General features: G+C 36.2%; 3 protein-coding genes across 7 annotated transcripts in view; 1 reads left to right on the forward strand and 2 right to left on the reverse strand.

The window, feature by feature from the left end:
- LOC141385662 (xenotropic and polytropic retrovirus receptor 1 homolog) overlaps nucleotides 1-3,644 on the reverse strand; it is a 23,044-nt gene extending 19,400 nt beyond the window's left edge. The window contains exons 1-2 of one of the 4 annotated variants that reach the window (XM_073951591.1): nucleotides 2,653-3,644; nucleotides 2,508-2,559 (exon numbers count right to left, since the gene is read on the reverse strand). In XM_073951591.1, the coding sequence (XP_073807692.1) occupies nucleotides 2,508-2,559; nucleotides 2,653-2,793 (193 nt within the window). In that variant the 5' untranslated portion in view covers nucleotides 2,794-3,644. The remainder of the gene's footprint in view (nucleotides 1-2,507; nucleotides 2,560-2,652) is intronic. The other 3 variants (XM_073951593.1, XM_073951594.1, XM_073951592.1) reach the window with 3 other exon arrangements.
- Nucleotides 3,645-6,039: 2,395 nt separating this feature from the next.
- fam78aa (family with sequence similarity 78 member Aa) lies at nucleotides 6,040-13,973 on the reverse strand. Of its 2 annotated transcripts, none has more exons than XM_068221219.2 (2): nucleotides 13,039-13,973; nucleotides 6,040-7,515 (listed from the first exon to the last, which is right to left on the reverse strand). In XM_068221219.2, the coding sequence occupies exons 1-2, from the start codon at nucleotides 13,260-13,262 to the stop codon at nucleotides 6,987-6,989; spliced, it is 753 nt and encodes a 250-aa protein (XP_068077320.2). In that variant the 5' UTR covers nucleotides 13,263-13,973; the 3' UTR covers nucleotides 6,040-6,986.
- Nucleotides 13,974-16,432: 2,459 nt separating this feature from the next.
- plpp7a (phospholipid phosphatase 7a (inactive)) lies at nucleotides 16,433-26,467 on the forward strand. The gene is given in 2 exon segments (NM_205660.1): nucleotides 16,433-16,978; nucleotides 24,311-26,467. Coding segments are annotated over 2 exon segments (861 nt in total). The 5' UTR covers nucleotides 16,433-16,506; the 3' UTR covers nucleotides 24,700-26,467.
- Nucleotides 26,468-26,759: the final 292 nt, after the last annotated feature.

Consider the following 26,759-nt stretch of genomic DNA (forward strand, 5'->3'; position numbering starts at 1 on the left):
TATACATAAAAAACCAAGTATTTATCTAACCCTTGTGTTCCCTTAGCTACAGCAGCGGGGGAGTTCTGAGATCCACCGAGCTCGGGCTCCTCTCTCGCTCTGCCAAAAGGGAGGAAGCCCCGGACTTGAGGAGTCCTTGAGCTCGGGGCTCTCCCCCGGGACAGCATGCCAAACAGGCTTCTATAAATCATCAGCTAAGTGTGAACTCTTGAAATGCTGAAAAAGCAAGTCTGTAGGCTACAGTAATGTCAATGTGTCAAGCAAAGAATGGATTATTTCAGCTCTTTCCATATTAATTATAGTGCCATCTACATTCGAAAGTCTTAAATATGCTTTGTTGACCACAGAGCCTGATCAAACATATCCGTATCATTATTATCAGATGTTTTCATGTTGCTTTCTCTCTGTGTTTTGGTTGTGTTGGTTTTATTATTGTGAAGCAAACACACAGTGCATATTTATATGATATTGTAAGACAGAAAGAATCCTTAGATGCTTTGATCCCTTCACATATGGACAGTAGAAACACAGTGTATTAACATATGGACATCTGTCTCCATACTCAGCTGAAGGCAAATGCCAAATATTTGTTCTCTTCGATTTTTCTTTCACATTTGTTCAATTTCCAATAAACTCCTTTCTTTTCCACCCAACTCACTGATTGATTTGATTCAAGAACGAACCCGGAGGTGGACACCGCAACTAAGGGCCTACTCACACTATGCCATCCGTACCGTGCCCAGGCCTGTTTCCCAGATCGTTTGAGAAGTGTGTGTGCGCTGAATCGGGCTCAAGCACGGTTTACTTGGCCGGCCCTGGCCCCGTTGAAAGAGGTGTGCCTGGGCGCGGTTCACTTGGGCTTCGGCGCGGTAGGCTTGTGTGTGAGTGCAAAACGCACCAAAGCCCGAAACTGAAAGCAATACGTGACTTTTAAGGGGTTGTTTCATATGGATTTATTAATCAATCTTACTGTTCGGTGAACGCAAACTGCCGTAGTTTATTAAAGACGAGAACTCCTCACAGCACGACAGCTGCACGCCTTCAGCAGACCTCCTCATTCCTGCAGCACAAGAGCTTTATGATTGTTTATGAGCGCCAAAAGTGGCGGATCTGTTCGGCGAAATATCTGACTGCGTGTCCCCGCATCCCTAAGGACTGTTTGGCGAAATATTTAACTGCATGTCACTGCATAACAAACGACTGAAACGATATAACTAGAGAAATCTTGACTGTGCTGCTGAGAGAGCGCTTCTCACTGAACAGCGCAGCAGCGATGACGTAAGCGTGCCGAGGCCCATTTGTGGTGTGAGTGCGGGCCGTCGGGGGAGACGGGAGGGGGGACAAGCGTGCTTTGGCTCGGTTCGAGGCAACTGTACCTAGTGTGAGTACGGCCTAAGGGATACGGTCAAGCATAAGAAGGAGTCCTGGCTTGGTAGGCTTGTAGTACTCCTGAGGAAGCTGATGGGTACCAAAAGGTATGCAGCAAGCTGCAGCCTGGGTAGTCGTGGAGGCAAAAACTCAGGCCTGGGGAAGAGTTTGGGGAGACCATGTAGGAAGACTCTCAGTTGGACTTAACGAGATTAAGCAAACTGTCTTGGGAAGCAGTTCCACACCAACACTGTTTATAGTGGACATGGGGAACTGTTGAACATGAAATGCTTAGAGCATCCCACTGACATGCCTTCCATTGAGGAAGCAGACACTAGACAAGTCTCTGGATGATGTGCTATCTTGGCTGACACCCCTCTACAACTTCACATGGAAGTCGGGACTTGCGGAGACCAGTGCAGTGCAGGGCTGCCCTTTGTCGAATTTCATAGCTCAGCCTTGGGACGATGGGGGTCTGGTTAGGGGATTTCATCTCTGCTATTTGTTGTCCTGTTGTCTTCGTCTGATTTGGACCTCCTGCATGCACAGGTATGAGGATGAGAATTAGCACCTTCATGTTCGCCGCCATGGTGTTCAACCAGAAAAAGGTGGCTTGCCAGGTGGAGGAGTTCAAGTATCTTGGGGTTTTGTTCACAAGTGAAGGAAGGATGGAACACAAGATTGACAGGCGGATCGATGCAGCAGCAAAAATGTGGTCAATCGAAAATGGACAAGCTCAAAATTGGAATGTTCCACAAGTTGATATAATATGGTATTTACTTTCTTTTCTTCATATATGTTAAGCTGCTTTACACCAATCTACACTGTAAAAAGCACTATAGAATTCATTCATTCATTCATTTTCTTGTCGGCTTAGTCCCTTTATTTATCCGGGGTCGCCACAGCAGAATGAACCGCCAACTTATCCAGCAAGTTTTTACGCAGCGGATGCCCTTCCAGCCGCAACCCATCTCTGGGAATCCATAGAATTCAAATTAATTTAATTGAAAAATCCTATCAACAAAAACATCTAAATACCGAAAGCACAAATAGCACAAATATTATTTTTACACCAGAATTCTCTCACTGGAAATCTGAAAAAAAAAAAAATAATAACCAACAAGCTGATCGTGTCTTACCATAGTGAATGAGATTAAGCCTATCTTCTTTGTTCAGCATTGACTTCAGGCTCTGAAAAATAAAGAGCGGACCTTAATTTGGTCAATTATTCATGAAAAGTTAGCCTTAGACTAGTTAAACTTGACAGTGTATGCATCCACTTACCTCAAAGCTAATATATTGTTTCTTCCATTCAGGGATCATTTGTAAAGATGAATGTTCAGAAAATGTCATTTGGACTGCTTTACCAGCACTGAGTGTGAGACTTCCAGGCTTTCTGCAGGTGTGTGTGTGTGTGTGTGTCATAACAATAGAAAGTATGAGACGTGGAGGGAGGGCAGTCACAGTGCAGGAGCACAGAGAATCACTGAAGCCATGTATAATTTAATGGGTCGTCTAAGCATTTTAACACACTTGTCATGAACTTGTATATCCATAATCCTACGTAAAAGCTCACATGCAATGTTTTAAACTAAAATATTAATAGATTATTTTCTAAAGGGAAAACAAATCTGCTATTTACGAGTAATTTTACAGTGGATATATAATGAATAAATTGTATTTCACAATTCACAAACATTCCAAAGTAGACTTTTTTTTTATTAATTCAAAGTAAAGTGACAAATCACCTGGAGAAACACAAGTCAATTATGTTTATAAAATCAAGAACATGATGGTGAAAATGTATTTAACGAATTTTTATTTTTAATAACTAAATAATAGATGAAATCAGGCATATATATTTAACAATGAACACCTGCTTGCTCACAACAAATAGACAGACGCACAGTATTCATTCATTCATTTTCTTTTCAGCTTAGTCATTTTATTAATATGGGGTCACCACAGCAGAATGAACCACCAGCTTACCCAGCATGTTTTACACAGCGGATGCCCTTCCAGCTGCAACCCAACACTGGGAAACACCCATACACACTAATTCACATACACACACACTACGGCCAATTTACCTATATTTAATTCACCTACATTACTAAACAATGTGACCAATAAGTACGAATAAAACCATAAAATGACAAATAAAAGTCCCTGCAGATGCAAGGCTTTAGAGAATTCAATGAATTCATAAGAGTAAGAAATAGGGCATCCTGAAGTATTTTAGAAACAGGTCATATAGTCCCCGTTGAGAAGACGCTCTGAAACAAAGAACAACGTTTACATTGTCGGTCATATAGTCATCAAATAAATATGAACTCAAATGCTGTTGTGAAGCTTGCATGATACAACAGCTAAAGTTACAATCATGCCTTCTGAGCATTTGAAATGATCACACAAATCAGTGTGTAAAGTGTAACATGTTGATTTTATTGTAGTTTTCACAGTTCTCCACGTCTACAAAAAAAAGAGAAGTACCTGAAACAGCTTGTGCTCCTGAAAAGCTGCCTTTTACAACATGAGAAGACAACTAAATTATTCACAGTTCTAGTTCACGGAACATCCTACAAGACACAAGTAACGTTGCAATTGTCTTGTGCAAAATAAAAGGCAACTGTTCGACACACTTTGGCCACACTAGACTATAAACAGTACAATAAGGTTTCATTTGTTAACATTAGGCTATATGCATCATTGAACTTACAATGTTAACACATACAACTATCGGAAAACATCTTTACATCTTTTATTTATTTTCAACCATTCGTACACTGTAAAACAAATTTTTCCTGAGGCGTTTTTTTGTTGAATCAACTTAGTCATGTCAACTTACATCACTCAATTTGACTAAAAATATTAAGTTAAACTTTGTATAACTTAAACAATTTAGTTTAAACCTTATTAAAATAAAAATATTTGTTGTCTTGACCTAAACTTTTTTTTCAATGTTTGTGTTCTCTTTCATGTGACCTTTTCTGTAATTTGGTGCAACATTAAGCTATTTATGGCTAAAAATCTTGTCAGGCATATTAATATTGATCGATTAATGACATATTAAGAGACTATTAAATAATTGACGTATATATTTTAATGTGTACCAGTCAGAATAAGTATGTTGTTTTGTTTTTACTTCTGTTTCACCGTATATATATATATATATATATATATATATATATATATATATATATATATATATATATATATATATATATATTTATATATATATATATATATATATATATTAACACTTTACAATAAGGTTAATTAGTTAATGCATTTACTAACATGAACTAACCATGAACAACATTAGTACAGCATTTATTAATCATGATTGAACATTTACTAATGCATTATTAACATCCAAGTCCATGCTTGTTAACATTAGTTAGTGCATATATATATATATATATATATATATATATATATATATATATATATATATATATATATATATATATATATATAATTTCATCTAAATTTTATTACACATACAATACATTTACTGTGCATATAAATCACTGTGATAACTTGCACTTCTGTGATGGCACCATTAATGCTAAAAAGTCCATAGAGATTTTGGAGCCCAATTTGTTGCCCTATTTTTCAGGAACACCATGTGTATTTCAACAAGACAATGCAAAATCACATTCTACACACTTTACAAAGTTCTGGAGGATACAGGTATATGACTGGCCTGACTGTAGTCCTGACCTGTTTCTAATAGAGAATCTGTGACGCATTTTGAAGTGTAAAATGCAACAACAAAGACCCGTTATTTTTGCCTTCCTTAAGATCAAAATGATATATTATTTCATCTATCTTTTGAAATTTTATCACACTTACAATACATGTATTGTGCTTTTTATGAATAGAAATCCCTGTGGTGATGCAGACACTAAAACTGATGTCTCATTTTTGACCCATTAATAAATGTTGATTTAACATGAACTTTAATGTACAGTAGTTAAGCAATGTTACCAAAGGAAACCTTCTGATTAGCAAAAAAACGCACTGTTTAAGTGATTAGTTACTATGCTAAAAAAGTGAGTAAACCAGTTGCCTTAAAAGCGATTATTTACTTAAAGTGAGTAAATTTGTTGTAACTTGGGACTGTTAGGTTTACTTAATTTTTATAATTATGCACAGTTTGTTTGCTTAATAATTTTAAAGGGAACCTATTTTCCCCCTTTTACAAGATGTAAGACAAGCCTTTGGTGTCTGCAGAATGTGTCTGTAAAGTTTCATCTTAAAATACCCATCAGATCTGTCCATTTTGGTGTCTGAGTATAGTGTAGCGATTTTTGTAGCTTTAAATCCAAATGAGTTGCTTCTCTCCACCCACCATTTCCACATTCGTGTCTGCTTCTCCTGCATTACAGCAGATAAACAGCAGTCAGTGATAGAGACAGACATGGATGAAGCTTAAATACCAACGCAATCTCACGGCAATTCGTTGCTTTTTGATTTAGTGGCTAATTTGTATGAAATCGTACAATCTAATTCGTACAATTTAGAACTATTTGCCCATCACCCAATGACAGTTGGGGTTAGGGATGGGGTTAGGTGCCACGCCTCCTTTTTAAAATCATACATTTTTGTACGTCTGAACTCGAATTAGCCACTAAACTGACAAAAACGTAAAATACTTACGTTTCCTCGTGAGATCAGGCTGGAAATACAGCTCATTAGTCAAAAATACCAAGTAAGTTTATTTAATGTATTTGTGGTGGAGTTTATTCAAGCCTTTCTGAAATGATGAGTCTCACAAAATGCCGTACACAGAAACACATGTAAATGCGGGTTTACTGACACCATGCGGCTGTGGTGATTATAGCAGTTAAGAATTGCATATTGATTTTACTGTCTTTGTTGTTTTGAAAATTCAACTTAATCTTATAAACCTTGTCAAAAGTTGGAACAGAAATTTCAATCCCAGTTTATTTGCAAAAAAATGTTCTATGGACATGTCTATACATGTTATTATAGCAACATGGTGCCTGTCAATCAATTTGGTGGGTGGGGAAAACAGCACTCCTGCTTCACATTGTGGTGGGCCTCCAAATCACTGGAATTTAGGTCCTTTTAACGTCAGTAAATAATAAAAAAGGAGACTTGTTGGGTTTATAAGACAGCTCTGTCCAAACAGCTTACAAAAGATGATTGTCATCATAGATGCCCTTTAAGTCAACGGGTTTACTCAGGTTTTTCAAGTAAAGCCAACTAATTGCTTTTTTTACAGTGTTTACCACACAATCAACGTACATAACGTGTTAGCAAATGATTTTAAGTTAATGTATAAGGCAACATTTTAAGTATGCAAAGGCCACACGGTTTTTTATATCTTACTAAAAATATTCAAAAACAAAACACAATAAGAATGAATTAAACAATAAGTCATTAATAAATACACTTTGTTCATTCATACTTGTAAATCAGTAACCCTGTTTTAGTATTATTCTGACTTGCTTCATGCACTTTGGGTAAATAAAATATGAACTGCTGGGTTAAAATGATCAAGATTGCCATATTTTACCCAAATTCACCTATTTTTATTCATGTCAAATCATTTCGGTTCAAGTTGGAAGGAAAAATCCTTCATGGGATCAATATTTCGGGGGAATGACCATAATGGGCTCCCCGTTTCTAGGCCGCCACATCAGAACCTGGGCATCGTTGGCGTTAGGCTTAACCAAGGCATTGATTGGGATGGGTTCATTGTGAATTTGGACTTGAGGCTGTTCCTGGACCAGTGGCTCCACGACTGTGGCTCTTTGACCCAGAGGCCTCTTGGGGTCCACTTTAACGCAGATCTGCATCCTCCAGCGGATGGTCCGGAGCAGCACCATCTCAGCTGTGGTTTCGTTCATAGCCACCAGCCAGGTAGTGAAGCGCTGGTCCCTCTGGATGGCACTCAGAAGAGGAGGGCTGCTGGTGGTGCCCACCGGGACACTCCACGTCACACTCGGGCAGAAGTTGTCGTTCATGCTGACAGTGAGTTTGGTGCTCTTTTTGGTGGGACCCACTATGGTGTACATCTCAGTGGTGCAGCCGTACCAGGGGTAGTTCACGCCATCCGAATCACTGATGGCCTGTATTTGCCCACATCTCAACTCTGGCAGCTCCCAGCTGGATCTGAAGAGGGAAGATGACACTTGTCTTTCAAATGAGAAGTGTCTTGAAGGGGGCGGGGCCTGTCAGGTACTAGAAAGCATTTGATTGGTTGCGATTTGAGGGAATGATGCACAAATAGAAAGCCCCGCCCCCTACTCAATACATCGCCATACTGAAATGAAAGTCTTTGTAACTTATGATTCACACAGACTTGAATACTGGAATATTGTCATCCATGAAAACATACTGAGTAATGCAACTCAAAAAATCCTGTAATTTTTTCTGGGAGATCTCAGTCCCTTCACTCAAAATTCATTTCAAAAAGTGCATAAAGCAAACAAGAATTTAATCCATATGCATCAAGATGTTTGGTCAGAGTCTTCAGAAGACACACAGTCATGTTATAAGATGAACAGATTTGATTTATTAATTGATTTATTTAATTAGTGTTATTTATAACACTAGTTTAACAATAGACACTAATCATCATGTAGACGTTAGACATGTTTGGACGTCTATTAGACATCTTTTAAAAACAAAAGAGAATTGCCTGCTTTTGTATTTGTCTATTTCGTGACTTATTCTTCACGTACGAGCTGACGCAGTTATGGTAATCTTTTTAGCTCGATACTTCCAGTCTCATTTACTTCCATTGATTTCCAGGCAATAAACACAGCTCGTTAAGCTGCTCAATGTTGCAAATTGATATTTTCTTATTATATTATTCTACTTGTTATGTATAGTCATGAACATACTCGTGTGTAGAGCAAATAGTTTGACCCAATTTCTGCTGTTCATTTTTCCTAGGCATTTCCCCCATAGTCAAATCATTTGGAAGTCCTCAAACAAGCGCAAAAACGAGCACATTTTCGCATGACAGAATAAGGTCGATTGTTAGATGTCTATTATATTTTCACTTTTATTTAGCCTTGTTTTAGCAAAAGTCTATGTTTGGAAGTCTATTAGTTGTATTTTGAAAATAAAAAAAGCCTGCTTTTTCTCATTGCATGCTTGATTAGTTTATTTTTGGACCATTTTTAGATGTCTATTAATTTTTTTTTATTTAGCCTTGTATTAGCAAAAACGTCTATGTTTGGGCGTCTATTAGATGTATTTTAAAAAACAAAAAAATTGTCTTGTTTTGAATTTGTATCTGTCTATTTAATGACTAGTTTATGTTTGGGCTATTTTTAGATATCTATTAAGTTTTTTATTTACATTTAGCCTAGTTTTAACTAATATGTCTATGTTTGGACGTCTATTAGATGTATTTTAAAAAACCTAAAATGCCTGACTAGTTAATTTTTGGACTATTCTAGATGTCTATTAAATTTTCACTTTCATCAAGCCTTGTATTAGCAAAAATGTCTATGTTTGGACGTCTATTAGGTGTCATAAAAAAATGAAAAAGGATTGCCTGCTTTTTTCTATTTGCATGCCTATTTGATGACTAGTTAATTTTTGGACTATTTTTAGATGCCTATTAAAATTTTATTTTTGTTTAGTCTTGTATTAGCAAAAACATCTATGTTTGGATGTCTAGTAGATGTATTTTTTTTAAAATGCCTACTTTTTCTATTTGTGTATGTCTATTTACTGACTAATTCATTTTTGGACTATTGCGAGATGTTTGTTAGATTTCCACTTTCATTTAGCCTTGTATTAGCAAAAACGTCTATGTTTGGATGTCTATTAGATGTATTTGGAAAAACAAAAAAGGATTGCCTGCTTTTTCTATTTGTACATCTATTTGATTACTAGTTTATTTTTTGACCAATTTTAGATGTTTTTTTAGTTTTTAATTTTCATTTAGCCTTGTATTAGCAAAAATGTCTATGTTTGGACGTCTATTAGGTGTCATAAGAAAAAAACTGAAAAAGGATTGTCTGATTTTTTCTATTTGCATGTCTATTTGATGACTAGTTTATTTTTGGACTATTTTTAGATGTCAATTAGAATTGTATTTTCATTTAGCCTGGTATTAGCAAAAACATCTATGTTTGGGCGTCTATTAGATGTCTTTAAAAATGGCTTCTTTTTGCATTTGTTTCTGACAAATTATTTTTAGGTTTGGACTATTTTTAGATTTTTATTTTAATTAAGCCTTGTTTTAGCAAATACGTCTATGTTTGAAGGTCTATTAGATGCACTTAAAAAAACAACAACCTTTTTTTGTATTCGTATCTCTCGATTTATTGACTAGTTTATTTTTGGAATACTGCTAGACGTCTATTCGATTTTTATTTTTATTTAGCCTTGTTTTTACAATTATCTATCAATTGTCTATGTTCTGACGTCTATTAGATGTATTTTTTTAAAGCCTGCTTTCTGTATCTGTTTATTTGATGACTAGTTTATTTTTAGATTTCTTTAAGTTTTTAATTTTCATTTTGCCTTGTGTTAGCAAAAATGTCTATTAGATGCCTTTTAAAAAAACAAAGCCTGCTGGGAAATGTCTAATTCATACAAATTATGTATGCAATTTGCATATCATTATTGGAGGCATGAGCAAAAAGTACAAAACTATATGAATGAAATATAAATTTATAGGAATTAGCCACTAAATTAAAGTTACAAATTACCCATGGATTGTGTAGATCATATTCAAATTTTGCATACTACAGACCTGATTGCTAAAATTTTCAAATTAGTTTGTTAAACTCAAACAAATGTTCTTGTTTGGGCTTCTGAAAAAACCTATACCTAAAAATGTATACTTTAAATGGTTATTGAAAGAAAGGTTTATTGGGGAACCTAAAAGGCTTTTTCTAAGACATGAGTGCATATATCCCTTATTTGCAAGAGACTGAATATTAATGTCAGGGGAATTTGAATAGTCAATCTTGGTGCAAATAACGCCTTCAGCTAGTTTTCTCAGGACTCACCCTCTAGTAAATGGTAAGTCCTTTGTCCTGCTTGGGGTGTGTTCAACTTTTTCTGCAGTTCAGGAAACAATCCCAGGAAATTGGTTCACAAACATTACTAACATCCTGAGAAATCACATTTACATAGTCTCACATGCCACCCAAACTACACAGGAGAAAGCAGCATCATTATTTATAGTAATCATCATGGATCTAAATAGTTTATAAAAGTTGTCTTAATATACAGTTGAAGTCAGAATTATTAGCCCTCCTGAATTATTAGCTCCCCTCTTCAAAGGTGGGCTAATAATTCTGACTTCAACTGTATATACATGATACATGAGACGCATATATACATGTTTTTTGCCCAATATTATATATACAGTCAGGTCAGGAGCTGTCACTAGGTCAGTATCTTTTAAAAGGTACACATTTGTACCTGAAATGGTGCATATTGGTACCTTAAATATACAAATTAGAACCTTAAGCGTACATATTTGAAGCTTGTGCTTCATCCCGCTCCATTTTCAAGCATGTTAAATTTTTATAAAATGTAAAATTTATAAAATGTATTAATTTTTTTTAATTTATAAAATGTATTTATTTGTTTTTTTGTTTAAGACATTTTATGTATAATATTTCTGTTTGAAAAATAAATAAATAAATAAATAAAATTAAATACATATTTGTACCTAAAAAGTAGAAATATACCAAACTAATGATAGCTCATATGCCTTTCTTTCTGAGAGATATAAGTTGTACTATTTGTGTAATTTCTCTACATTTCCAATGTTGACTAATAGTTGTTCAACTTTTAAAAATATTGTATTAGTAATAGATACTAGCTCTCAAAGAAAACAAGCAGAAGGGTAATGAGTGGGACAAAAAGCGGAAACAACATTTTAAAAGATTTATTATATTATTAGAAATTTATATATATACAGTACCTGTATATAAAAAAACAATAAGTATTTACTATTACTTTATTTCTGCTTTTTTAAAGAAGCATTAATTTAAAGTGAAGTAATATTTACTTTCAAGGAAATATGGTCACAAATATTTGTGTCCGCATCAAAATAAATTGACAAGAGTGTGTGTGTGTGTGTGTATATATATATATATATATATATATATATATATATTTATATATATATATATATATATATATATATATATATATATATATATATATATATATATATATATACACACACACAGTTGAAGTCAGAATTATTATACCCCCTTTGAATTATTTTCTTTTTTTTATTTTTTTATTTTTTTCCCAAATGATGTTTAACAGAGCAAGGAAAATTTCACAGTATGTCTGGTAATATTACTTCTTCTGGAGGAAGACTTATTTGTTTTATTTAGGCTCGAATAAAAGCAGTTTTACATTTTTTAAACACCATTTTAAAGGCAAAATTATTAGCCCCTTTGAGCATTTTTTCCGACTGTCGACAGAACAAACCATCATTATACAATAACTTGCCTAATTACCCTAACCTGCGTAGTTAACCTAATTAACCCAGTTAAGTCTTAAAATGTCACTTTAAGCTGTATAAAAGTGCCTTGAAAAATATCTAGCAAAATATTATTTATTGTCATGATAGCAAATATAAAATAAATTAGTGATTAGAAATGAGTTTTTAAAACTATTATGCTTAAAATTGTGTTGAAAAAAAAAAAAACTTCTCTCTGTTAAACAGAAATTGAGAAAAAAATAAACAGGATCTAATAATTCAGGGCAAATAATAATTCTGACTTCAACTATATATATATATATATATATATATATATATATATATATATATATATATATATATATATATATGCAAAACATAATAATAAATTAAATTAAAATGTCCCCATTAATGTTTCAAAATACTTGTGAAAAAATTTAATTAACATCTTACTAATTCTGACCTGTTTAATAAAATATACAAAAGATATGTGATCGTTCTAAATTGAAAAATTATAAATAATTTAATACCATTTTCTTACAACACTTTTAAAACTATAGTGATTTGAAAGGTTGTGAAGTATAAATATTTCAATTAGCCCACAACACTGTTAACAATTGTTGTAAATTACACTGTATTTAACTGTTATATGAACTGTATTTTGTTGGACAGTTATGCATTACTGTATTTTAAAGTTGCACAGTGAAAATAACCATATTTTACAGTAAAGATACATTCAATACTGTGAATACATTTACAATGTAAATGTCATATTTTTGCTGTAATTGATATACTGTAAGTTGCTGGCGAACTGCTGCCAATAAGTTACTGTAGATTGTACAGGAAATTGTTAACAGTGTAGTATTTTGAGGCTTGTGATTCTTTAATAGTCTTTTAATACATGCCATCAAATCATTATTGTTCTAAGTAAGCATTTAAATATGCACAACATTTGATATATTCCATAAATAATATATAGTAAAAACGTAAAACGGACACGTTATAACATGGAGGCTTTTTTAAAAAACACTATTAATGTGTTGACACTTATTTTTATGACAACTTCATGGACACTGATGCCAATAAAGGACTTAAAGAGTTAGACTGTTAAGCTGTGAATATTAGTTATATATTCAAGAACCAGCTGCTTTTATTTTTAATTAAAGCCCTCACCAATAAAAGCACCAAAAGACTATTCATATTGCGTTATGTGAACTCACTTACACTCCTTCGTTTCCATATATATTGAAGAAGTCCATCTGATTGCAAGCCTGAATCCATCCAACAGTCCAGATCTCTTTGCAAAGCATCGGTGGCACCTGCACCTGAGCGGATGCCCTGAAGTAAGGCGTGCGGTACCGCAGAACCACGTTTGAGGACTCATCCAGGACCGTCGGACTGGGATCGATGGAGGCTTGCAGCTCCAGGACTGTGATGTTCTCATGAAAACTTGGCTTGAGTTTGACACTCTGCACACATCCCATGGTAGTAGAGGCTCTTAGGAGCGGTGGCACAAACACCCATCAGTATCCAAAAGAAGTGAAATTCATGATGATGGGGAAAAAGTCTCTGGTAACAAGATCACTGGATCACCTTGTATTTCTTGTAATCTCTCCCAACACAAATCGCAGGTCTTTTCCCTCTTTCAGTCGAGCAAACATATAACAACAAACCTTACATGTTCAATCCAGTAATAAATAACTACGACGTGTTGGTTTCCCTCAAAAATAGCATATATGATGTCAGCTCATATGTCGTCTGTATTTAAAATCAGAAATGTTTGAGTAGCACCTGTTAGGTGTCGTCCAATTGTGCGGCATTACGACCTGTTATTACGCTCCGCTCCTGTCAAAAGTCGCATGTCGTCGAGTCGCTCCATAATTCAGAAAGTTCATCCGGATGACAGGACAAATAAGCAACATTAGACTTACTTTGCGTTTTTTTTTTATTCCACTGACTGAGGCTTTTTTACAGCTCGAGCTGCACGCCGCGTCTTCTAGCATAAGTTGAGTCCAAAATTGTGGGTGTCAAATTAATTGCCGGTGTTGTGTGATTTTCCGCCTCATTTCTGAGAGGTTTAAAAAGGGCGACCAGTCGGGTTATTTTGTGTCGCCCTTGCCCTATTATAAGGGTGGTCAGGTTCCTCTGGTGTAATACAATACTTCAGCTGTTGGCTTTTTTTATCCAAGCGGCTTAGAATTAGACTTCCCTTCTTGGCGACGTTTTGCATCCTGGGTAGTGTAGTTTTAAAGCAGGGACACAGACGTTAAACCAGTCAACAATTTCACTAAACACAGTCCAGGCCCGTAGCCAGCCTGGCGAAAGGGCTGGGTTTTTTTTTTCTCCTCAAAATGTCGACTTTTTTGCAGTTATTCACCTCATTTTCTATTTAATTATGATGTTTAAATACTCCTAAAAGTGGAATTTGAAGCACTATTTTTAGCTAGATTAGCTTGTTGTATCCTTTATTTTTGATGTACCAAAATATTTCCTAAAGATTTATAATATACAAATACAAAAGCATCGCGATTTTCTTCTAGCCTCTCTTGAAAATTCACCAAACAACAACAGCCTAACTAGTATAAATAGCAAAAGTCAGCCTAAGGCACTCGAAAAATGTGGAAAGAAATATTAAAAAGCTTTTACTGACATGGCTATTTCTTTAAACTGTGCCTACATGTTTTGATAACACCTGACTTCAACAGGGTAACCTGATGTAGCCGCAGTTTTAAGGAACAGCCATGTCAATAAAGGCTTTTTATTATTTTTTCCACATTTTTTAGTGCCTTTTTTAGTGTCTAATTTGGATGTTTATTCTGATTAATCCCTTACACAAAGAGCACCGACACATTATTTAAGCTACCCCTGAAAACTTTTTGTTTGATTTTGGATTTTTATACACAGCCTAATAAATATTAAAATTAACTTTAATAGGCTGTTTTTGGTCCTTTCTAACCTTTTCATTCATTTTTTTCTCTCAAAAATAAGGTTCAAGATTTAAAATAAGTTAGACTACTTGTAAAATGTTTTTTTTTTATTAACAAGTGTTTTTATCAATAGTGAAAGTTGACCACTTATGTCATATTGTGCGTTTTCTTAAAACCTTCGATGGGTTATTTCCACAATTTATCATGACATAGCAGACAAAATAGGTCAAATGAGAATATAATGGCAAAAATTCTGGACCAATGGCAAATTCTGGACCACCCGAACCGAAATTTGGTATTATTAGATGCTAATAAGTTACACTCACCGGCCACTTTATTAGGTACACCTCACTAGTACCTGGTTGGACCCTCTTTTGCCTTCATGCATGCCTTAATCCTTCGTGGCTAGATTCAACAAGGTACTGGAAACATTCCTCAATTTTGGTCCATATTGACATGATACCATCACGCAGTTGCTGCAAACTTGTGGCTGCACATGCATGATGTGAATCTCCCATTCCACCACATACTTAAGGTGCTCTATTGGATTAAGATCTGGTGACTGTGGAGGCCATTTGAGTACAGTGAAATGGAAATAATTTTTACAAAATAAAAGTAGTTGCCTATACGCCCCAATGAATATGCAAAAGTATAATAAAGTGGAAGTCAAGAAATCCATAAAAATAGATACAATTTTGTCAGTTGTAGTTTTTATTTTTTTGCAATTCTTTTTTCTCTTTCTCAATTAGCAATAACACAATAACTGTAATGGATACACACTCACCGGCCACTTTTTTTTAGCTACACCTGTCCAACTGCCCGTTAACACAAATTTCTAATCAGCAAAACACATATCAAAAAGACAAACGAATACATAGACTAAATATTACTTTATAATAAATTAAAACAAGTTATTTGGTGTTTGCAATTTTACTTTAAACATTAGGATTTCAATTAAGATTTATTCAGATAAATACATTAAGCAAATTCATTCATTCATTCATTTTCTTTTCGGCTTAGTCTCTTTATAAATCAGGGGTCACCACAGCGGAATGAACCACCAACTTATCCAGCATATGTTTTACACAGCCGTATGCCCTTCCAGCTGCAACCCATCACTGGGAGACAGAAAGATCAAGATCCTATAACGGAATTCAAAAGCATAAATAAACGGGGGAAAAAAAAAAGAATCACAAAGCTGCTAATTTATAGATACATTTTGCAGTGCAGGGTACAAGTTTGTCTTTGTTTGAATAAAAGACAAATATATATATATATATATATATATATATATATATATATATATATATATATATATATATATATATATATATATATGAACAAAGTATGAAATTGTGATTAGACCACTTCAATGTCATTTATAAATGTAATCTATCTATCTATCTATCTATCTATCTATCTATCTATCTATCTATCTATCTATCTATCTATCTATCTATCTATCTATCTATCTATCTATCTATCTATCTATCTATCTATCTATCTATCAATTCCTTTGCATTAAAGCAGGTGCACAGTGAGTGTGCTTTGTTTATCCTGCTTTTGGGCTGTAATGAGGCGGCATGTGGACGCGCGTCTCATGTATCCAAGCGGCTGGAATGTCTATTTATAGCGTAACTGGAATTAGAAGTCGCAACACTGAGAACGGAGCAAGACATGATCCGGGAATGGACACGGTAGAGCGTCTCTCTCCGCGCACAACAGGACAGTAAACGCAGACGGTGGTCGGACGAAATCAAGATGCCTGCGAACCAGACTCGATCCAGGGCGAGGGAGCGGAACAATGTGCTCAACAGACCCGAGTTTATGTCTTTAAATCAGCCGATAAAGAGCGGCGGCGGCGGCGGCGGTGAATCTCGCGGTACCGCGCGCAGGCCGTCGCAGAGACAACAGCCAAATCAGCAGCAGCAAGGTGATAATCCGCAGCCCGAGAACAACAAAGACAAGAAGGAGCTGCCAGAAGAAGACTGCATGCAGCTAAACCCCTCATTCAAAGGCATCGCCATGAACTCTCTTCTGGCCATTGATATCTGCATGTCTAAACGGCTCGGTGTGTGCGCGCACCCCTCATCGTCGTGGGGAAGCGTGCGCTCCATGGTCAAGCTGCTCGCGCTCACTGGACACGGCATCCCGTGGGTCTTCGGCACCATTGTGTGCCTTATGAGAAGCAACACGTTGGCAGGGCAAGAGGTTTTGGTCAATTTGCTGCTAGGTGAGTTGTTTTGTGAGAACGAGTTAAGACGGGTGCCCTTTCAAAGGGATAGTTCACCCAAAATTGAAAATGTACTCACCGTATGGTAGTACTAAGGCTTTTTGAGTTTCACAAAAGAAGATATTTTGAAGAAAGCTAATAAAACCTGTACCCGCTGACTTCCATATTGATGGTTTTATATTTGCACATTCGTTCAGTGAAAGCTTCATACATTTGTTTACCATGGTACTTTGAATATTCGAACTGAAATCGCATGCATGACTTCAAAACAACATTAGCACTATTTAATTGACTGTAAACAATGTTGTGTACTTTGATAGTCGTTTGCTGATAATATGATTTCACTGTTTAGAATTCGCAATTAATACTTTTCTGAAATTATTTTATTTAGGAGATAGTGTGAACATAAAACCAACTTCTCAAGGACATCCATAGTACAAAAACAAACTGAGGTAAAGTTGGTTTTATATTTTCACATTTGAGCTTCCACATTCCAAATATAATTTCAGAAAAGTATTCTTTGGAAATTCGCAGTGGTGGAAAGAGTATATAAAATCATACTTGTGTGTATCAAAATTTAGTGCAAGTAAAGTATCGGTTGTAATTATTACTCAAAGTATGAGTTAAAAGTAGCCCTTTCAATAGTACTCAAGGGTAGTGAGTATTGAATTGAACTGTAAAAAGCTGATGCATTTACATGTAATTTGTGGATGTTTGTAAACGTAACATTCTGTAGTGCATCGAGTTATTGCCCAGCAGGCACACAACGTCATGAGACGTCAATATCAGGTTAGATTAAGGTTGTGATGTCAGGTGACCAAAATTCATTGTCTATCCAGCATCTAAGGACGATCTTACTTTGATGTCCAAGAACAACATCAAATGATGTTGATATTTGGTTGCTTTTAGGTTGTGTTGGAAAGTGACCAAAATCCAACATCGAGCCAACATCTTAAACCAATTAATGACATATTGACGTCAAAGACTGACATTTATTCATCAGGTATATGGCAACCAAAATCCAACATCTGATAGACGTCACAGTGGTAACATCCACACAACTTCAAGCTGTAACATCATTAGACATTGATATTTGGTTGATTTTAAGTTGGACATTGTCGTCGGCCTGACGATTTTCATTTCCAAACAAAACGCAACGTTCCCACGACGTTGGGGAACAACGTCAATCTGACGTCATGTTGATGTCCTGTGCCTGCTGGGTGTTTACAGCCGTTTTGGTCATCATACAGTAAACATCCGTCACTTTCTCATCAGTGACATGCATCTAAACAGTCTCTGGGTCAAAGCGTGTAAAGATTTTGGACATCTTCTTGGACACTTTTAATGTTTCCAAACAGTTTGCTGCATTTATAAATCGCCCATGTCTTGAGGTAGTTCATTATGATGCGATTTACCTTCTATGTGTGGTTTGATTGGACAGGAATCACAGGAGTGATTTTTCTAATTTGCATAGACAAGAACAAAGAAAGTAGTGACTGCAGGTTGAAGGAAAGTAGTGGAGAAAAAGTACCAGTACAGCACTAAAAATGTAGCATGTCAGACTGCATAAACATGGCTCCCATGTCACACTGTAAGATTTTAGGCAGTTGTCATAAAGTCAGACTGAACAACAATGAAGACGCGCCAAACACAAAAGAAAACGCTCCCGGAGTTTGACATCATCCACCCATGACATTTTCACTATGCTGCGTTCTGAAATGATTCCTCACAGCAAACGTAAACAATCAGTAGCGGCAATATTGGCAAGTCTCAATAATAAAACTAGGAAGACATTTCCCCGCGGTCATTCGAATTGTCGCATGGATTGCGTCACCAAATTGAGAGCTCCTATTGGTTCTTGGATTGACGCTCATCGCAGCTGTTGTCACAAAGCAGGAAAGTGTCTGAAATCTTCTGAGTTCTGACACTGCCAGAACTTAATCGGAGGGCAAATCTGATCCCAACAGACACTAATGCCTAGTTCAGACTGAGTGATTTTAGCCCCGATTTTGGCTCGCCGACAGGTTTTGAGAAATCGCCGACAAATGCCTAAAATCACAGGTAAATCGGTGCTCGAGCACATGAGTGACAATCACACAGTATGAACTATCAAAGACACGATCTGAGAGAATCGCCGATGAGTCGCCGATGCCCGCTAGACATTTGGCATGCTAAATATCTGGAGCTGTCGGCGATTCAAATCATGCCGTGTGAATTGAGTTTTGACTGAAAATAACATCAGCGATTGCCTACAGCCAATGAGAGAGCGGCATTCACTTGCGTGTGTGTGTGTGTGTATACCTATGGTGTATACCTGCTGCAGGCCAGCAGGAGGCAGGGGTAGAAGTTAAAAGCGCTCTTTTTCAGTTTATTTGGACCCACGAAATGGAGGAAAAACTAGTGGAGCATTGACAGGACTCAGGAGCAACCGTGTCTGTTTGACGTTTCATACAGAAAGAAATTAGTTTATTAGCAACGTTGAGGAGAAATGGCTAATTGCCTTTAAACCCAGGTGAGCAAATATGTACATTTTCTACCCCATTAAAAGCTTCTTTCTCATTATGTAGTTAATAACAAAAGATATACAACGTGTTTTTGGCTGTGTTTGGACGAAGTTGTCGAAAAGTCATGCAATGTGAAAGTCCCTGTCGCCGATCCATCTTGCAGTGTAAACAAAGCAGCGACGAAACGCTAGCCCAGATAGTCATGCAGTGTGAAAACATCTGTGACACGACTATTAAAATCATGCAGTCTGAACTCGGCATAAGCGGCTGTCTGTGAACATGTCAAACCCACGATCAAAGACCACAGATTTTAGCACAGGATTTCAGAAAACTTTTTGGATTTCCCAAATTTGTCTCAGATGACCAAATTTTTGCTGAAATCTCATAGTGTGAGCAGGGCTTCAGTAAATTACAATTCCTGAGAAAAACCACTCAATTAGAGTAATTTGAGTATTTGTAATTTTTACTTTACATCACTGGAAATTCGAAATGGGAAAATCATATTAGCAGCCAATGAGCATTAGAGCACAACATTGTTGACGATCAATTAAATAGTGCTAATGTTGTTTTGAAGTGATTTCAGCCCCAGGATTCAAAGTTGGATGTCACAAATTGTCACTGGTCAAAAATAAACAAATGTGCGAATATTAAACCAAATTTACCCCAATCAAAACAAACATGGAAGTTAAGGATTCCGACATTTATCTTTTTTTTTTTTTGTCCAGAAGAGGAAAGTAGCTAATGAACGTTTGACACAAGTAAAGGGTTGGGTAAATTATTGGGTAAACTCTCTCTTTAAGAAGAAACAAAACATTAGAAATCATCACAGAAGTTTTAATGGTTTCCACTACAAATATCATTAAAAGCATTACAAACCATCAAATTTAGTACACCCTAATGGTTCCTAATGTGGTCAGCACATATTCCATTAAAATTTATTGGCAAAAAAGAAAGAAAGAATAAAATAGCAGTCCAGTAAAGACCCAGTGGAGCAATATGGCTTGCATTAAAACCAAAACAATGTCCTTTCTATCCATTCAAACATCTGTGGTGGTTTCTCCTGATTTTTTCCTTCAGCAGAGTATACATTACTATTTTGGTCCCACACTTGCTGCTGTAATTGAGTAATGTCTGCGTCTGAACCAATACAAAGCTCTCCTTACGAAAACGAGTCTTGCTTTTATAAGTCTGCCAATAAAAGCAAAACTTTACCAAATGAACCATTTTATCTGCTGTACGACAAAACAAGATAATAAACATGCTTTTATTATAATAAAACTATGGTCGATTTTGGTGAGGATCTTTTTTAGTCTCTAACAATGAGTAAAATACTATGCTTGTTACTGACATTGATGCTTTAAAATGGTAGCTAAAAAAACTGTTGTTATAACTTGATTTGTATTTGTAAAGTTCAGATATGATGCACATTTTTGGACTCAACCATTTACATTGAATTTGAATCCATTATGTTCATATCTGAGAATGAAAACATGAGCAAGACCTTAAGGAAGGCTGTGATTGTGTTCGGATTTGGATTTGAAAGCGCATCTCCAGCAGCTTGTGAGGATGCTGCTGGGTTTGTAGGTCAGTGGATGAGGGAATATGAGGATATGTGATCTCACCGACAGACATGTGACTACTGCAGGCTGACATACGGAAAACCTTTTCTTTTTTTACTTTTAAATAATAATATTATTAATTTGATTTCACTATTTATTAAAAGAAACATTTCAAACCCAACACTATTTTCTAATCATGAACTCAAACCTAATGCCATTCTAGAAGTATGAGATTATTTCTTAAGTAAAATATTTCAGCAATGGATGTCCATCCATACATGATACTGGAAAAATATGAAATATGCAATGTTGTTGTTGAATACTGCGATAACAATTTTCCTTACAATAAATCTTTATTAGCTATGTTTTTAAATAATGTATTAATTTAGTGATAATAAAATAAACTGGTAAAATACATATTTTTTCAGATCTAATTATTTCAAATTTAGACTAAACAACTGTGTTGAGAAGCAAACATTTAGGGCCCTATCATACACTTGGCGCAATAAGGTGTAAGACTTGTTTGCCACGATTTGTTGCTATTTTCAGACCAGCACAACCCTAATTTTCACATTTTGCACCACGTAGTTTAAACAGCAAATTTATTTGCGGCACTTTGTGGAGTCATGGGCATGTTGGTATAAAATAGAGGTTTGTTAAGGCGCAAGCGTTGCTATCTACGTTGAGAAACTGTAACAAACAGCGCGATTGGCCAAATAAAAGCTGGTCTAAAGTCCAGTGCAGAGTGTGTTAGTTAAGCGCCTATGCATGTCCAAAACTCTTACACATAGCTTAATGTGTAATACACAAATATCTTCAAATATGAAAAAGAATTAAAGGATTAAAATGTTACAAAAATTTTTATTTTTTACACAAATATAAAAACCACCGCCTCCATGCCTTCTTCATGTCTGTGGTTTTTCAATTTATTCACTATTTGCATTAATATAATGCTATTATTATTATTATATGCATGTTTATATTTGTTTTAATAAAAACAAGTTAAGATTTTTCATCTGTTGGGTTTTAAAGACTTCGCATCATAATATGGGGCATAAAAATAGGACGTGTGAATGGATATAACTCAGTTTTTTGACACACTTCACTACATTATTAGTTTATTGAAAATTAGACTGTATTTAGAAATAGTTTTGAAACAAATCGACAATTAGTATTTATTTTCAGCTCTGGGTTCACCTTTAAGCCGCTCCAGCCAATAGCTGAATAACAACTACTGGGAAGGCGGGGCTAGCAAGGCCCCATCTGATTTGTCAAATTTAGATAAGCAATCATTGCATAAAAAAATGTCATTTATCACACTTGTCAGCGAGATGTGTGTTGCATATACTATTATCGCGATATTGTTCCAAAACATATCTAACTGTCACTGTTCTGTTACTTTTGTTCTGTTAGTCTTTTGCTGTCAGTCTGACCGTCTGGTTACACGAGACAAGATGTTGACAGCTTCTAAACCGATTTGAATCTGTGGCATAATGGTGGTCTCAAATTAATGATATTTCTGCTAAATAAAGATAGGCTCATCGTCTTTTCAATAGTGTATCAATATAAGAAGCACAACTGAATGTGCAATATCACAGGAGTAGCAGTGCGATATGACTGTATATCAGCACTGGAGGGAGGCATGTGTTGGCTCGAGGCCTTAGGTCCAGTGACTCTAGCTCCATTGCTAAATGGCTAACATGGATTTTATAAAGAGGATGGCTGTGTTTATGTGCTTTTATGAAGGCTGTAAAACAGCTTCAATTCATTTGGAGGTGTGTCTGAGTCCACTAGATATTTTCAGAGGTGCACCCAGCTCTATGAGTTCATCATCTCCTCCAGAAACTTAACCTGGATGATGGAAGCTTTCAGCAGTGCTTCTGAATGAGCCAAGCCCAGTTTGATGAGGTGTGGTTGGTGTCAACAGGATAATTCGCCCTCGGGACACCAACAACAGGCCCTATGTCATAATCACGCCCCTACAAGAGCAAGCGACTGAATGGTTAACACGCCGCAAATATACGCTGAAGTTCAGATTTTCCAACTCATGTGATTCGCGGGATAAGCGCAGCAATCACATAAAGTGCCCAACTCGCGCCGCTTCATTTGTGTGAATCTTGGCATTCACACCGTCTCATTTGCGCGTATTACGCCACAGGATGTCTATTCACGGCTTTGCATTGACTTACATGTAAAACACTCGCACTTATCGTTTGATCCACGTCTGGTGTGAACGCAGCATTAGTGTCCCACCAGTTACGAAAAATCAAACCCCGAGCGATTAAAATCATTTTGTAGGAGGAACTACTTTCTTTAGCCATTTATTCACATTTGCAGCTGGCTGTCAGAACAGCAGAAACCGTTGCTACTTCACACGTCACTTTAGAGCTAGTATTTGATTCTCTAGCGTAATGTCTAAAATTATGACAAAACAGAACATGAACATGAAATGCCATCAGTCTACAGGGATTTCCCAGTATTTCTCCGTTGCAATCGGAAGATCACAATAATTAACCCTGAAAAAGGGTTAAAAAGCAAAGCAAATACTACTAGATTACTATGGTATAAATACTGCACTACAACATAGAAAAGAGAGAGATCGACTTAAAATGTCACTTACCTGTTTTATAATGATTTGATCAGCTGTAGTTTGATATTTACAGGGAGTTTTTCTCCCCTAAGGACTTATCATGCAGTCTCTGTCGCCATCTTGTGACGGGACATCAACCATCTTTGTTCTGCTCAGTATGATAGGCTGATGCACGCGCTGAATAAAATAATTACTGAATAATTAAAATAGGCATTATTATAAATAAACTGCATAGTTGCAATCTAAACAACTACATTCTTGCCTGAAAAAGCCTCAAAAGTGCATTATGTTTTCCAACAGCTGCAATATTTGTCAAACTGTAGTGAGTTTATTGATCTGCTGTCACTCTATGGGAGCGGAGTAATACACAAGGGTGAAGAGGCTGTAGGAGTGCTGCTATTGCAGAATATCGCCGATCAGATTCGAGAACCAGAGAGAACTTTTATATAAGAAAAAAATACCTCACTTTAAAACCCGACAGCTTTCTGCTAGGATGGCAAATTCACATGACCAGCTTGAACATGAACAAGATCTGCATGGAAAACCGTTGTGAAAAGCGTTATGGCTTAAAATCATGGCAGGAAAACATACCTATTCTAGATTTTTGTAAATGGTAGCTAATTATTGCAAAATGACAGCATTTTTCATTAACATTTCATTAAATGTGCTTGCTTTATAGCTCTCCTGCTGGATGTGATGACCGTATCAGGCATGCAGAAATTGGTGAAGCGTAAAGGCCCATGGGAAATGCCCCCTGGCTTCTTCGACTACCTGGCCATGGACATCTATTCCTTCCCAGCGGCTCATGCGAGCCGAGCAGTCATGGTGTCGAAATTCCTGCTAGCGCACTTGGTGCTCGCAGTCCCTCTGCGCATTTTGCTAGTGTTGTGGGCTATCCTGGTCGGCATATCCCGTGTGCTGCTGGGCCGCCACCATCTGACAGACGTCGGCTGCGGCTTCGCCTTGGGATTCCTCCATTATAGTTTAGTGGAGATGGTATGGCTGTCCTCCAACACCTGCCAGACTCTAATATCCATTGGAACGTTCAACTGGAGCCCCCTTTACTGATCGCTGCGTGTCTTTTGAAGGATTTCAAAAGTCGCTGCATGTTTGTTTTTTGTTAAGTGCCCTCCTCCTATACTGAAAAGTGCATGATAGATACATGTACTTTTTAAAAAACGTTATTCAAAGCAGCACACACGCACACACACACACACATGCACATGCATACACACGCATAAGCTCAATTTCTTGTTCCATTTCTGCCAAAGCAATATAAAGTTTGGAGGAATGCTTTGGGAAAGCATTGGGTGTACAGTTGATCCTTTCGCTTCGAAGAAAGGATGTTAATGCAAGAATGTTTCTTTGTTTTTTTATATTGCTAACATTGATTAAGGCCATTTGGGTATGTGTGATTTTTATTGGTCGGCTGTTGGATTTTATTGATCACGGTAAGCGAGCGAAACGTTTGCTCAGGGACTTTTATCAAGCAGCATAAGGAGTCGTTTTCAGTTTTCTATTTTCTTGGAATCGTACGTAATATTTACAGCGTGTTGGAGAGAAATGTTGTAAATGAAACCACCGTTGTGAGACTTTTTGGACTGGTTTGGTTGCCTTGAGTTTGAATTCAGAAGTACTTACAGTTCACGATACTCTTGATTGCGTCACGTTTATATGAATAAAATGACTTAAGCATTCGTACTGTACATTTCAAGCACATCTTGTTTCCAACAGAAATTGAGTTGCTGTTTATATGAAACTGTATGTTGTATGGAAGCCCCAGATGTGTCGTTTCAATTACATCTCACACCAAAACGTAACTTTTTGATTAGGTGGCTAACTTGTTTGAGTTTGTACGATATCATTTGTACATTTTAGTATGATTTGCTCATCTACAAATAGATATGTTTCCATCCACCTGTTTTTGTGCGCATTTTGGATATGCACATAAAAAATGGTTGATGCTCATTAATTTTGAAAATGTGCATAAAAACGTATGTTTATAACTAAGTAGGATAAACTTTTTATTAGATAAGAAAAGATTCGCATGAACTACAATGGAAATACTTTTACTGAACAAATTCGAGTTCTTCGCATTAAAAAGTCATGTGATTTTGTTACAAGAGATCATGTGACGATACAAATGTGTGTGAATGGACAAACCAGCAGGTTGAGCACATTGTTAAACCTCTGAAATGTTGTTTTGTTCATTCTAAAATGCCGTAACCTTTTCAGTATTAGTGTTATTATATTATTAATTACCTCTATAATTGTCAAGAGCGTCTGTTCTCTACGTCTCACATTTTCAAGCGCCACCACGCATTCATTGCGTGGCATCGTCTTCTGAGGCGCAAGTCATTTATTAAATATGGAAAAGATTGACGCAGCTTCTCCTACCACAGTAAATTCAGTATTTACTTATGATATTTGGTCCCAGTTTATCAAGAAGTGACGATTTTGTTTTCTTTGAGTCATTGGACGGAAACGCTGCTTTATTCGCACGTCTTTTATGCGATATTCCAGTTTGCATCTTTGGATAGAAACATGACTAATGACGGTAGGGTTTGGTGCCATGCCTCCTTTTAAAAATAGTAAATTTTCCTACGACTGAACTCGTATGAATTTGTACGAATTAGCCACTAAACTGACAAAACGTAAAACAGTTACGTTTCCTTGTGAGATCAGGCTGGCCAATTTGTATGGATTCCACAGCAGTTGTTATGTGTTTGGGCCTTCCGTAAAATAAAAATACCTTAAATGAATTTGATACATGATTGTTGTCAACCAAAAGTCTTGTAGTGCTGTACAGAAAAAAAGGCATAAATGATATAACACATAAGTTCAATGAGTTGTATCTTTTATCATTGTCTTTTCTTCACGATACTGATTGGTTAATAACCTTAAAATGTATGTATCTGCCCCCTGTTTATTTTCCCCCAATATCTGTTTAACTGAGTCTAAACATTTCTAAACAAAATTGTTTCAATAAATAACTGAGTTCTTTTATCTTTGCCATGTTGACAGTCAGGGGCGGATATAGTGATTTTGGGGCCCTAAGCCATTTCAGCCACGGGGCCCAAGTCCTGAAATGCACTTTTTCTACTCTTATTAAATTTTTATTTATATTG

Source organism: Danio rerio, chromosome 5, assembly GCF_049306965.1.
Source record: "Danio rerio strain Tuebingen ecotype United States chromosome 5, GRCz12tu, whole genome shotgun sequence".
In the NCBI taxonomy this organism is placed as follows: Eukaryota; Metazoa; Chordata; class Actinopteri; order Cypriniformes; family Danionidae; genus Danio; species Danio rerio.